Raw genomic sequence first — 14,195 nt, 5'->3', positions numbered from 1 at the left:
TGAATTTGTGTTTATTAGCTGGTGAGGGAAAGTCAGGCATACTCTGGTTTAACTATTCCATTCAATCCAACATTATTCAAAATTGTGTAGAGAAAACCTAATTTTGCTAGGCACCAGTGGCACTGTAATCCCAGCTACTAAGGTGGCTAAGATCTGAGAGTCACAGTTCAAAGCCAGCCCCGACAGGGAAGCTCATGAGACTCTTATCTCCAATTAAGCATAAAAATGCTGGAATTGGAGCTATGGCTCAAGTGGTAGAGCATTAGCCTTGTGTAAAAATTGCTCAGGGACAGTATCCAGGACCAGAGTTCAAAGGAAGAAAGTAACCCTAATTTTAATATAGTATTTTTAGTCTGGCACTGGAAGGTTATGCGTGTAATCCTAACTATTCAGGAGGTTGAGATCCGAGGATTGTGATCCAAAGCCAGTCAGGGCAGGGAAAGTTGGAGATTCTTACCTCCTGTGGCTCAAGTGTCAAGAGTGCCAGCCTTGAGTGAAAGCATGCAGACATGAGTTCAAGCTCTAGTACCAGCACACACAAAAGTCCATTTTTGTTAACTATCTCTCTCTATCCTCTGTTTTCTTTCCACATGGCAGACGAGTTGGATTTTATGTCAATACTTTCAAAAATGTATCCAGCCTGGAAGCCAAATTCCATAAGGAAATTGCTGTGGTGAGTAATGGAGTAAATATAAAAGAATGTTCCTTTGGAAGAAAATGAAGTAGTAGCTTAGCATTTTTCAAACTATTCTCCTGGCTTCCGATGCCTCCTATATTTATTTTCTGTCATTTTTGCACAGTTGTTTTTAAAATGATTTTCTTTTTCTTTTTTTGTAGTGTGGCCACATAGTTCTCTGCATTGGCATTGTTGTTTGTGGTCCTAGGGCTTGAACACAGGCCCTGGGTGCTCTCCTTCAGCTTCTTTTGCTCAAGGCGAGCGCTCTACCACTTGAACCTAGTTCTGCTTCTGGATTTTTTGGCGGTTAATTGGAGATCAGAGTCTCACAGACCTTATTGCCTCAGCTGGCTTTGAACCGTGATCCTTAGATCTCAGCCTCCTGAGTAGCTGGGCGTAAAGGTGTAAGCCACTGTGCCTGGCTAGTTTTCTAAATCTTTTAAAAGGCTGAGTGTACCTTCACAGTTGCAACTTCCATTCAGTGTGTAAAGTCAGAATTTCAAGTCGTGCATGAATCTGATGGAAAAAAAAAATGGTCTCAAAATAGTCAGATATCAGCAACACTGTTACTGATTGATATTTTCCCGGTTCCAGAGAGTAGTAATTTGACAAGTTCTAGCAGAGACAAAGTCACTAATAAACTTGAGTTGTGCTTTCTACTCTGTGAATGAATATGTCTGTCTTCAAATGATATCTTCTAGTTCCTTTTTAACTTACTGCAGTTTTGTTGTGGATTGTACATTGAGAACATATACAGAATTCCAAGGATTGAGGCTGCCCCGCCTCTCAAGGCATCGTTAGCTTCCTTTGGGAAGAGTACTGGGTTGGGCACCGTGGTGATAACTTTGGATAACAGACCAGTGGCTTCTGTCCCCTCAGCTTTGCCACAAACTGTTTGAAGTGATGACAAAACTGGGTGACCAGCACGCAGACAAGGCCTTCACCATTCAAGGAGCTCCCAGGTAGGCCCCACACCTGTTCACTCCCAGAGGCCAGTTCACTCCCACACGCCTGTATGTGATACGCCCCCTGCTGAGCTTGCTGGGGTCTGTGCAGTGGCCTGGGCCACTTTATTCATCCTTTAATCAGCCCAATAGACCTAGACTCCATCCACAGGCTGACACCAACCTTAGTTTAGGCCTTTCACATTGCATTCAGTCTTTGATCTTTGTTATTGCAGCTTAATTGGCTCACTGCCTCTCTCTGAGTTACATGGGACCTGTGAGCAATCACATGTAATCATGATAGATGGTTTTGACTTGCTACTTCAGTAGAAAAGACAGAAGTAGGAGAGACACCTAACCTCCCTCTTCCCTCTTTTTGGGTACTGATCTGCAAGCATAGCTTTGTTCTTACCTCATTGCTTTCCCATTTGGCAGCAGGCCAATCAAATAATAGCCAGGGCCCAAGGACCACAGTGCATGGTGTGCAGGTGGATGGTTCACCTTGCCAGGAGTCTGGCTTCATACCCGCTTTCTCTTAGGATTCTGGAATCCATTTCATGCCATATCTTTCAAGCATGTGTGCTTAGACCATGCAGGTATACATACAGCCTCAGGCTGGAAGTCAGAAACCTCTGTTTCCAGTTGTATGCCTCCAAGCTTAACTTGTTTTGCTTTCTTTCACTTAGTCTAATAACCTCTCTGGTTAATGAGCTCAGTTTTGAAATCTATTGTAAACAACTACTTGACTGCATGGCTTCTAGAGTAATGTGTAGTCATGATAGTCTGTACGTGTGATAGCATCAAACAGTGCAAACACTCAGATGACTGCATTCATAGAAACATCTATAGGCATAGCACATGCCATGCCATCTTAGCATCTACTTAATATGATCTGTTACGGATATCAGTGTCTGGACTTTTTTCAGTTCTGGTCCTCCTACTCTTTGGTTTGGCTGAGCCTGTTACAGTTGCTCTTCTAAGTGGGCAGTAAACACATCCTCTCTCTGAGGGCATGAATGTGGCTTAAAAGAACAATGAAGTCTAGGCATGGTGGTTCACCTCTGTCACCCCAGCTAGTTAGGAGGCACAGATTGGGAGGATCATAGTTTGAGGCCAGCCTCAGCAAAAGTTAGTGAGACCCCATCCCAGCCAATAAGCTGGGGTGAGGTGCACACCTGTTATCCCAGTTACAGAGGAGGATGCTAGCAAGGCTAGCCATGTGCAAAAGATGGTGAGACCCTGTTCAAAGCAAACAAAAAAACCAACGTACCTTCCCTCAAGTCCTTTTGCTTTTGGATCTGGTCTCATGTTTTAGCCTAGGTTAGTCCAGAGTGGGATCCTCCTACTGATAGCTAAAATACCAGCTGCTCCATAATCACACAGAGAGGCATGCCCTAGAGATACAAGCTAGCTGACTGAAGTACAGTCAATAGAGGACTACCTTTCCATAGAGTATACTTTCAAACAACTCACAGTTTACTGCAAAGGATATTAGAAGCTGAAATGAAAATGGAAGGGTGTCTAGTGGGAGGAACAGAGGACAAATAGCAGAATACCCAATGGGCATGTGTGACAAAATAGGAAACCTAAAATGAGTGTGGAGGGGGAGGAGGATGGGATGGGGAAGTACTGAGCATTTACATGGACACATTAAGTTTTACCCCATTCTTTTGAAATTCAGAAAACAAAGAATTTTTCCAAAGAGCTGGGGATGTGGCTCAAGTGGTAGAGCCACCTACCTGGCAAATGCAGGGCCTGAAGTTCAAGCGCCAGTCCCACTAAAACGAACAAATGAATGTACAAACAGTAACACCTCCAAAGGGGTGGAGTTTGTTTCAAAATGGTAATTTCAATAGTAAGCTGGGAACAAATGAAAAAAGAATAGGAATCTCAGAATGTCACACTAAACCCCTTAAGCTGTGAAGAGTCACTCCTTTACTTGGAAAAGGAAGGGGCATATGCCTCTAGAAATGTCAGAGTTGCTCAGTCTTGACTAGAGTGAGGAGAAGGCAGGGTGGCTGCCATTTAACAAATATTCCTTTCATTTTTCCCCCCTCCATTCCTCTGCAGAGCAAGGTGGTGAGTGAGTTCTGTGAAGTCCCTTGGACTGTAGACCAGGGCTGTGTTTCCCATCAAAGCCATGGTTACCGATGAGGGGCCCAATCATGTGGGCATTTGTTCTCTGGAGGACACAGATCCCTCACCCTTGACTGTGTAGACCATGCTGCTGTTTATGTTCTCTTCATTGACAGTACAGACTCACTTCCTTCTGGCTGTAGTCTTTAGAAATTCTTAGAGAGTAGAATGTGTCCCTAGTACCATATTAGTCTCCTTGTTTAGCTGTCCCCACATGTCTGGTTTGGTGCTGGGACTGTGTGTGGCTCTCAGGAACATTTTATTAGTGACCTCATCTGTCACAAGGTTGATTTACATGCTGCAAGGTGTCTGGCTTGAGTCATTGTTTCAAAAGGCGGAGAAAGAAAGAAATAGGGAATTTATTTCAAGATGTTATAAAATCTACAAGAGATGTATTCACCCTTTCCTGAAGGGCCTTTGAATACAAGATTCACAGTTTTCTCAGTAGGATTTTCTATAGATTTTCTGTAAGATTCTCTTGGAGAACAAAACTGACACTGGTTCACCGAGTCTAGCTTCATGTCGGGGAGTCTTTCTTTTAAAGTGGAAAGACTAAGAGCTGAATTCAGATCCACCTTAAGGTTTTGCCTTAACCTCTCTGTGCTCCTATTTTCATACCTGTCTAGTGGAGACAGTAGTGCCTTGTTTAGGTGAGGAGAACAGATGATCTATGCATGAGATCTGGCTCTCAGGAAGAATAACAGAAGGACTAGGCCTCACTGTCACTGATTCTGATAACCAGAGTTAACCTGCAGAAGGGTGCAGGTTGGAGACCCCCTGATTGAGTGAGGCCTTTTTAATCCCCTGTGTCTACCCAGTGACTCGGGCCCTCTCCGTATCGCAAAGACGCCAACACCACCAGAAGAGCCTTCGCCCCCGCCGAGCCCCACCGCTGGCCCCAATCACACTCTGGCGCCTGCATCCCCTGTGCCTGTGCGGCCAAGGTCACCTTCACAGGTGGGAAGAGAGCACACCTGCGGGGTAGTGGGACAGCTGGCAGGGGAGGTGACCCCTGGGGGACATTCTGTGGTCCAGGGCTTAGGTTGGCCTTTCCTTTGGGGTAGGTTACCACAGAGGAATCCTTCTATTGGTCTTGGTTTTTACTTAACACCTGTGGTTGAATCTCTGGGACTTCTGGCATCCTTAGCTTCCTCAGGCTAATTTGTGTCCCGACTCAACCATGTCTGGCTCTCAAAGTTCTCTCTTAATAGATGGGAGTCCAGCACAGTGCTAGAGCACTTGCTTTGTATACAACACGTTCCGAGATCTACCCCCAGCAGCTCTAAACCACAAAAAAACAAAAACAGCCAAGCAGTGGTGGTTCATTCCTATAATCCTAGCTACTGAGGAGGCTGAGACCTGAAGATCATAGTACAAAGCCAGTCTGGGCAGGAAAGACCATGATCTTCTTAACTCCAATTAAATACCCAAAAGCCAAAAGCGTGGCTATGGTTCAAGAAGTAGAGCACTAGCCTTGAGCCAAAAACCTCAGGGACAACCCCCAGGCCCTGAGTTCAAGCCCCAGGACTGACACAAAAAACACCAAAAGAAATTGTGTCTGCTCTTCCAAAGTGCCTTTTTATCCTACCTTCTCATCTAAATGGCTTTTCTAGTGCTTTTGTTTGTACTTAGGGCAAGAAGAGTGGTTTTACTTATGTGTTATTTTGTACATTTTTCCCTATTCACCACAGTGCATTGCACTTAAATAAACACTCAAGAAAACTGCATACATCATTTGGCTGAGCAGAATCAGTGAGAGTCGGGCAAAGGTAACTATGGAGAAAAATTACCACTCTTACTCTCCCTATTTGGGGTAATCCAAGATTTCTTATTGGAAAACTTGAAGTTCGCAGTCTAGTTCAAATTTTCATGAACATAGTTGAAATTAAGGAAAATAGTAAGAATACATACTTAATAGATTTACCTCAAACTCTTAGAGTAGCAAGTAAAATGGAAGTTGCCTATGGTTAAACTTATTCGAAGGATTTTAGTTTTGAAATTCTGATGTTTTCTTTTTGTCCAAGTGATAAAATCATTTTCACAGAACACATTGCCTTTGTTGGACACCAGTTTGGCCTCTCTCAGAGGCCCCAAAGGCCTTTGTGTGGGGCTTGAGCTCAGATGAACACACTTATCTTGTGGGCTGAGTATGTCCCATCGGATCATTGCCTATTGGTTGGTGCTCATGGAACTTCCAGGTAGACAGTATGCTTGACCTGAATCAAGTATAAATGTCTACACAGGTCTGTGTTTAGATTAGAGATCAGTTTGTCAATAGCTCTGTTCCTGTGACATTTCTTTGCCTCTCAACTACATCTTTGACTGCTTTACTATTTGTGTTTGATGGTCCCTAGACAAGGAAAGGGCCTCCAGTTCCACCTCTGCCTAAGGTCACCCCAACCAAGGAACTGCAACAGGAGAACATCATCAATTTCTTTGAAGACAACTTCGTTCCAGAGATCAATGTGACAACACCTTCCCAGGTGAGGGCTTGCTGTTGATCTGGGATCTTCCCACGTGAGGGCTTACTGTTGATCTGGGATCTTCCCAGGTGAGGGCTTGCTGTTGATCTGGATACCAGTGAACTCTATGTATCTTGGTAGAGTAATTCTCAGGGGTCAGCCCTTAGAGAAAGTGGCAACATGATAATTCTGAGAGGATTATTTTATTTATTTATTTATTTATTTATGGTCTGGTCGTGGGGCCTGAACTCTGGGCCTGGGCGCTGTCCCTCAGCTCTTCAGCTCAAGGCTAGCGCTCTACCACTTGAGCCACAGCACCACTTCTGGCTTTTTTCTTTTTGCTTATGTGGTGCTGAGGAATTGAAACCAGGGCCTCATGCATACAAAGCAAGCGCTCTACCACTGAGCCACCTTCCCAGCCCCGAGAGAGAGGATTATTTTAATTACTTTGCACGTGGAAAACATTCTAAAATGGAGGGTGTATTTACATACTCTTATTTTTCATCCACAGTAGTATAATTATTGCAGAAAACTAGAAAAATACGGAAAGACACAAACTGAAGAATTTTTTAAGAATCCCTTAAATCATCCCTCTGTGATGTAACTGTTAATACATGTGGGTCTATTTTCTTTTGTTCTTTTGTTTTTCCCTCAGTTTAGATCAATTTGGTTTCTTAAAATCAGATGGTATTTTGATGTAGTTTTGACTTTTACTCCTTTACTTTATTGGGCATCTTTTTATGTCACTCTATTGTCCTTTCAAAAAAACATATTTAAGATTAGTATTTTATTGTTTTGATGCCAAAGAAATAATAGAAGGTGTGCACATGTTCAAGATACTCATTGATGTGTTGGTGAAGTGGTAGAGTAATTACAGCCAATCCTGGTTCTGGGCCACCAAAATGCTCTCCTTAAAAGTGAAAGTCCCCAGAGATGCCCATGGTGTCTCTTCTTAGACTCAGAAACAATATTCACACTGCATAAGAAGTGGTATGCCACAATTGTGGTGGGATATAATTGTTGAGCATTGTCACTAAGAATATTGTGATTAATTAATATTGTGTTTAATGTGACTAGTTATGGTCACGTCTCATTGAGAACGGCAGAGGCAGCAAATTGATAACAAGAAACTCAGAAAGCCAAAATTTGGGCGCGATGAGGTAGTGAATCCTGATTTTTGTTCCCATAGAACATTTATTGAAAGGTACTGTGTTTTGAGCAATGGTTTTCTTCCTTCTGTAATTTGTATAGGGAATTGTGTTTCATAAGCTCCAAGTTTGCAGTGTGATTTAGCAGATTCTTTGAGATGGAAGAAATGTGTATTTCTTAGTGTGTAGGAAGAGTGTGTGTTGGTGTGTTGGTGGAGATGGCTGTCTTAGAGTTATATGACCATACCTAGCCCCTGCTGATAGTCCTGATATCAATTGTTGGCAGTTTTTAAAAAAAATGATGTACAGAGGGGTTACAGTTACATAAGTAAGGTAGTAAGTAGATTTCTTGTTGAACTTGTTACCCCTCCCTCATTTTTCTCCTACTTTCCCTTCCCCCAATCCCCGGCCCCCCCCAGTTGTACAGATCATTTCCAACATACTGTCTCGTGCGTATCGCTGCTGCATTGGTTCCCCCTCATCCTTTGTCTCACCATTCTGTTGTTCCCCTGCCCTTCCCTAATTCAGATAAACATATATAAATACCCAGGGTACCAACATCAAGTTAAGTGACAATAGGGGATAAACCATAATATGAGGGAAAATACAAAAGAAACAAGAAATCACATAGTATATTAAAAACAACAACAACTAAAAACCTCTTGTGTCTATGTCTTGGAGTTCATTTCACTTAGCACCATCTTATATGTATGTACATAGATGTTGAGCTATTCTGTTCAACTGCTAGGATCAGCTTTTTTCTTTTTTTCTTTTTCTTTTCTTTCTTTTTTCTTTTTTTGTTGGTCGTGGGGCTTGAACTCTGGGCCTGGGTGCTGTCCCTCAGCTCTTCAGCTCAAAGCTGAGCCACAGCACCACTTCCAGTTTTCTGGTGGTTTATTGGAGATAAGAGTCTCACAGACTTTCTAGCCAGGGATGGCTTTGAACCATGATCCTCATATCTCAGCCTCCTGAGTAGCTAGGATTACAGGCATGAGCCACCTTCACCCAGTTTTAGGATCAGTTTTAATTTCCAAGTTTTGCTTTCCATTGTCTTTGCCACTGTCTACCCTCATATTCTTTTATGCTATATGAACTTCCACAGTGAGAGTGTTTTAAGTTAAGAAAGCCCTCACTCAGTTGATTTTGCTAGGGCATCCTCTCAGCCCCATCAAAGGCAAGGACTTGTGTACTTAGCTAAGGACTTGTGTACTTAGCTAAGGACAGTCAAGTGACAGGAACATGACACTTAGAAGTTCTGAAGAATAGGTTCTGAGTGTTCTTTCTTTTGATATGAAGTTTGTTGGCCTCTAGGTAAGGAGCCTTCGTCGGGGTATACATAGAGGATCAAATGTTAGGAGAGGCTCCTGTGTACTGGGAGCATTCACTTTTGCTGGTACTGTGGAGCCAGAGTAATGGAATTACTGAAGAGTAGGGGGAAGGGAGAAGAATCCTTTCAAAACAGAAGCCCCTATTCTCCAGCTCTGGCTGTGGTCACATTTGGGTTGTGGAGCCCCTCATCCAGGCTCTACTACAGCTTTGTGTTGCTCTTCAGGGTTCCTCCATGCCAATGCCTTTTATCACCTGCTTGTCTGTGTGTCATGTCCATTATTCTGCCAGCTGAATTCAAAATAGCTACCCTCCAGAGACTATTAGGAAGATATGCTTGGGAAGTTGTGATTTATTTGTATTGTTTTCTTTTAATGTGGGGTGGCAGGGAGAGGAGGGAGCAGAAGAGAGTAGTTATTCTGTTATTCTTCTGAATCTGAGAAGCAACCTGGGCCCAGCTGATGTGGTTGGAATTGAGTTCATCACTAATGACCACTTGTCTTTTGTCATGAGAGGGCAGTGAGACAGATTTATGTTCCCATCTGCTGTTGAGGTTCCTGAGTGAGACTATCTAGGTTTATTTAAAAATAGACCAATGCCACCTCTTCCTGAAGGGTGTTGGTTGTTTCTCCAGTTGTTGGTTCCTCTGTGGATATAAGTAGACCTTATGTGGTATTTCAGCCTGGGTGGCAGAGTTCCTGATCCAGCATATATAGGGTCAGTTAATTTCCATGTCTAAGGAGACCACATTGCCCATCTGAAGCTGGTGCTGGGTCCCCCGCCCCCCGCCCTATGGTGCAAACATTTTTCTAAGCCATGTGATACAAACCTATGAGCATTGAACATGTTCCTCCATGAACAAGCAGATTTCTTCCATGGAAATGTGTGTTCTGACCCTTTATCACTGCCTCATTGACAATTGTGTGACTTAATATGTCCCATATTTGGGACTACTGGACCCAGACACATTTTATGTATGTGCTTTCAATATAGTGATTGGCTTGCACATCAAAATGTGTCATAATAATGTGTCTTACAGGGCACAGATGGATGATAAAAGAAATAAAATAGCATCCCTTGGAGAAAGTGCGATCTTAACTACAAAGAAACATTGAAAACTAGAGAGAGTAGGGGTATATAAGAAGGTTTTTCTCCAGGTACATTAATATCTAATGATCTATCAAAATATTGTTTTAATTTTTTTCCTGAATAACGCATCTTACATTAACAAGATCAGTTTATGTTTCCAGTTTGCTATTTTTAATAGGTGTTTAATGAGGAAGAAAAGCAATTGTGCTAACCCTGCCCAGACGACCAAATGTAATGAGTAACACATCTCCAGTCTACCGTGGCTTGGTGCCCCTTGACCTGTGACCCCTGTCATCACAGCAGGGATCCTGTCCACATGGACAGAATCTATCTAGACTGAGACAGCAATCTGTCAGTCCCACAGAGCCCTCCAATGGCTCAAACCTTAACAAGAGCACAGAATTTTCTTTGGGAAATGTCTTTGCCTTCTCATAGGAAGATGGATTGGCTGGACAGCAGCAGGGTTATCTTGCTTATCTGTTTCATTTTTGTTGTTGTTGTTTGGACTTTGTTTTGCTTCATAAAAAATCCCAATTTTATTATCTTTAAGTAGTTGTACAATGGAGTTACCATTCAACAAATCAGTCTATAAGTACAATGTATCTTGATTGATGTCACCGCTTCATGATTCTCCTCCACTCTCTCAACCCCTTCACCTCTCCTCAGTGTTCTTAGTTTCATAGGATACAGATCAATGTTATGACTGAATTCCCCCTTCTTATTCCGCTACCCCATGCCCTTGCCCCTTCCCCTGCCACCTTTCATCTGCCAATTTCCTGGTAATCATTTTGTTGGACTGTGAGTTTGTTTTTCTAAGGAATTCTCTCCTGCAAATACCATACTTCAGTAAATACATTTGGGTATACTTGTATATGACCTCATATGTATCTACTTGTACATTTACCTTAGTTCTAGTGTCCACATATGAGCAAAAGCATTAATTATTTGTCTCCCTGGGCCTGATTTCATCTAACATAATTTTTTCCAGGCCCATCCATTTGTTTGCAAATTATATAATATCATTCTTAATGGATGAATAATATTCCAATGTGTATATATACACCACATTTTCTTGATCTGTTTGCCCACTGAGGGGCACTTGGGCTGATTCTATACCTTGGCTATAGTGAATAGTTCAACAATAAGCATTGTACAAGGACTTTACTGTATCTTGATTTGTAATTTTTTTTTTTTACTAAATGTCCAAGACTGATATTGCTGGATCATAGGGTAGTTCTATGTTTAGTTTTTTTGAGGAATCTCCCAGTTGCTTTTTAGAGTGGTTGAACATGTTTACATACTCTCTAGCAGTATATTAGGGTTCCTTTTCCCTCACATTTGCACCAGCATCTGTTGTTTGTATTCTTGATGATGACCATTCTAACTGGGGAGAGATCATTGCTGTTTTAATTTACATTGCTTTTATGGTCAGGGATGTTGAACATTTCTTCATAGGTTGATTGGCCATTTTTACTTCTGCTGAGAGGAGTCTGTTTGGTTCATTTGTCCATTTGTTAATTGGATTATTGGTTTGAGGGTTTAGTTTGCTGAGTTCTGTGTACATTGTCAGTGTTCAGCCACTATCTATTATATAGCTGGTCGAGTTCTTCCATTCTGTAGGCTGTGTCTTTAGTTTGTTAACTATGACTTTTTCCATGTAGAATCTTTGTTTGATATAATCCCATTTCTTTCTTTGGTTTGCTGGGCCCCTGGAACTTCGTTCAGAAAATTCCCGTTTTTGCCAAGAAGTTCTAATGTTTCTATTCATTCCTGTAGCAGTTTCATGGTTTCAGGTCTTAACTTACATTGAGGTCTTTGAACAATTTTGAGTTGACTTTAGTGCAGAGTGACAGATAGGGATCCAGTTTCAGCTTTCTGCATGTGGATATCCAGTTTTTCCAGCAGCATTTATTGAAGAGGCTCTTTTTTTCTGGCCTATGTTTTTGGCTTCATGATCAAATATTAGATAGCTGTAGGTAGGTATGTGGGTTTATTTCTGAGTCTTCTATTTTGTTCCATTGGTCCTTGGGCCTGTTTTTGTGCCTGTTTTTTTTTTTTTTTTGCCCAGGTTTGCTTTTGAGATTGGGGGCCTTTTGGGTGACATTAAGGTTTCTCTTTGAAGTGTGCCTTGTTAGATGGAATTAGAACAGAACAAAGATAGAAAAAATGTCCTGGACATGTTCCAGGGGGATTTAGACTATATTTTATCAGTTAGTCATCTCACTCATCACTTTTATCTAAGTGACTTTGTGAGTATGTGTGTAAACCATCAGAAGGTAAACTCACCCTAATTCAATTCTTTTCACTGTGCTGTAGTATTTGGAGAGCATGTTTGAGGATATCAAACAGTGATATTAGAGAAATTCCACATGGGTGATCTCATGCATTGTCATATCATGGCCTACCTAATGCATGGTTTGTTTATCTGTGTTTAACAGAATGAAGTCACAGAGGTAAAGAAGGAGGAGACTCTGCTGGATCTAGACTTTGATCCCTTCAAGCCTGAGGTGACACCCACTGGTTCTGCTGGAGTGACCCACTCACCCATGTCTCAGGTATCATGTTGATTTTTGCATAATTTGGGAAGACATTTTATACACCATTAAGTTCAAGAAGGTGGACAATGATCCTTAATCCCTTTCAAATAACACTCACCTGCTTTTCTTTTTGGTTAATAAATAGTTCCTCATAGGAAGGAGGAGCAGGAAGAATATTAATCAATAGTAAGGATTCTGATGCCATTAGCTGTCTGTTCCCACAGAAGTGCCACACCTTGCATTCCTGTTTGCCCTGGAATCACCATTTGCAGGTGGATTACCAAGACTCCTGTTTACTCGCAAAGATATCTACGGTTGAATAGTTCATCTTATGGCTGCCTAAAATAAAGTTTCTTCTTTTGTCTTTAGGTTTATTCTTCTTCCTGTTTTCCCCCCCTCATTTTCTCCTTTATACTTTACAATTTAAGACATGCTTGAATTAACCATGAGATTGTACCCCAACAGAAATCTTTTTCAGTCTTGATGGCTCTGAACTTGAGGTTATTCTGCTTGTCCTACACCTTGCAGAACAGCCTCTCCTGTGATACTTACTTAGATATGGAGCTGCCCCTGCTTACCAAGCTTTCCCTGGCTCAGTGTGTCTCTACTCTCATCTTTTCTCCTCTTCTATTAATTATTGAAATAAGATCCTGTGTCACAGGCATAGTAGTGGTAGTGGCTCTACTGATTCTCCTGGAAAAACCTTTTACAGTTGTCTGCAATAATGGGAAGATGTTAATACAAAATTTAGGCTGGTAATTTTGGTGTTTTTAGGGAACATACATTTGACTCAAGGGGAAAAAAATCTAAATATGCCAGAATTTGTTACATATTAAATTAATGAAAGCATAGTGTAAAACTCCACTTAGAAATTGAGGCCTATCCTCCATCAGAAAGAATGACATTGCCCCATTTGTTAGGAAATGGAAAGACTTGGAAAAAACTATATTAAGTGAAGTAATCCAGGCCCAAAGAAACATAGGTCTCATGGTTTCCCTTATTTGCAATAACTAGTCTGAGTCAAGCAGAAAAGTCAATTAATTTGATGTTAGGGAAATGAACCCTAAGATATGTATTCAAATGTTTTTTTCTTTCATGTGATTGTTTCTAACACATTTATAAGATTAGTTCTTTGTTGCTTTGTTTGTCCCTTCCCCACGGTATAACCCCTGCTTTCACTGTATTTGATGTTGTTATAATTTGTGGAGGGGAAGGGAAAAAACAAATTGTTTAAATAGGGATACAGGTGGACCCATTGCAACATTGAGATGTACAAGTCGTTATGTCGAAAACGAACTTTACAACTTTGGTGGGGTGGGGGAAGGGTTGGGTGGGGAGGTGGGAGGTGGATGGGATGGGAAGGGGAAACAAAGGAAGAGGCTACAATGCTTGATAAGAAATGTACTCATTATCTTGCCCATGTAATTGTAACCCCTCTGTACAGTATTTTCACAATAACACCCCCCCCAAAAAAAGAAATTGAGGCCTATCTCAATTTCCTGAACTTGAAGTCTTTTTTGTACTTCAGAGTAAACCCTTGTGTGATGACTAAATCTGATCAAATAGAACCTAAGTATCTCCAGAACATGATGCTGAGTATAACCCATGCTTTGTTCTAGAAGGTGATTGGGTTTCTAAAAGCCTCTCTGTTGTAAATACGAACAAGGCTAATATGTCAGCAGTCACAGTAATTCAGGAAGTCTGTCTCTAGTACTAAAGCTTTATAAAAGTAATTGATCTCTTAGATGAATGGCTCAGGAAATTATCTTTCTACTCTCTTAGAAGATGCCTATGTATATTAGACTAGTAGAGAGAGGCCCTGTAAATTCATACAATTATTTTTTTAAAATAACTGTTTAGATTGTTTAATTCAAGTT

At 41.4% G+C, this 14,195-nt stretch overlaps 1 protein-coding gene across 1 annotated transcript in view; it reads left to right on the top strand.

Annotated features, from left to right (window-relative positions):
• The window catches only part of Amph (amphiphysin), a 95,054-nt gene that overhangs the window by 42,620 nt on the left and 38,239 nt on the right, over positions 1-14,195 (top strand). Inside the window, exons 8-12 of the mRNA XM_013033001.1 lie at positions 598-673; positions 1,556-1,638; positions 4,575-4,713; positions 6,111-6,239; positions 12,220-12,336. Coding sequence (XP_012888455.1) covers positions 598-673; positions 1,556-1,638; positions 4,575-4,713; positions 6,111-6,239; positions 12,220-12,336 — 544 coding nt within the window. The remainder of the gene's footprint in view (positions 1-597; positions 674-1,555; positions 1,639-4,574; positions 4,714-6,110; positions 6,240-12,219; positions 12,337-14,195) is intronic.

This window comes from Dipodomys ordii, unplaced genomic scaffold, assembly GCF_000151885.1.
Source record: "Dipodomys ordii isolate 6190 unplaced genomic scaffold, Dord_2.0 Scaffold161, whole genome shotgun sequence".
Classification (NCBI taxonomy): Eukaryota; Metazoa; Chordata; class Mammalia; order Rodentia; family Heteromyidae; genus Dipodomys; species Dipodomys ordii.
This window is presented reverse-complemented; position numbering and strand designations above follow the sequence as displayed.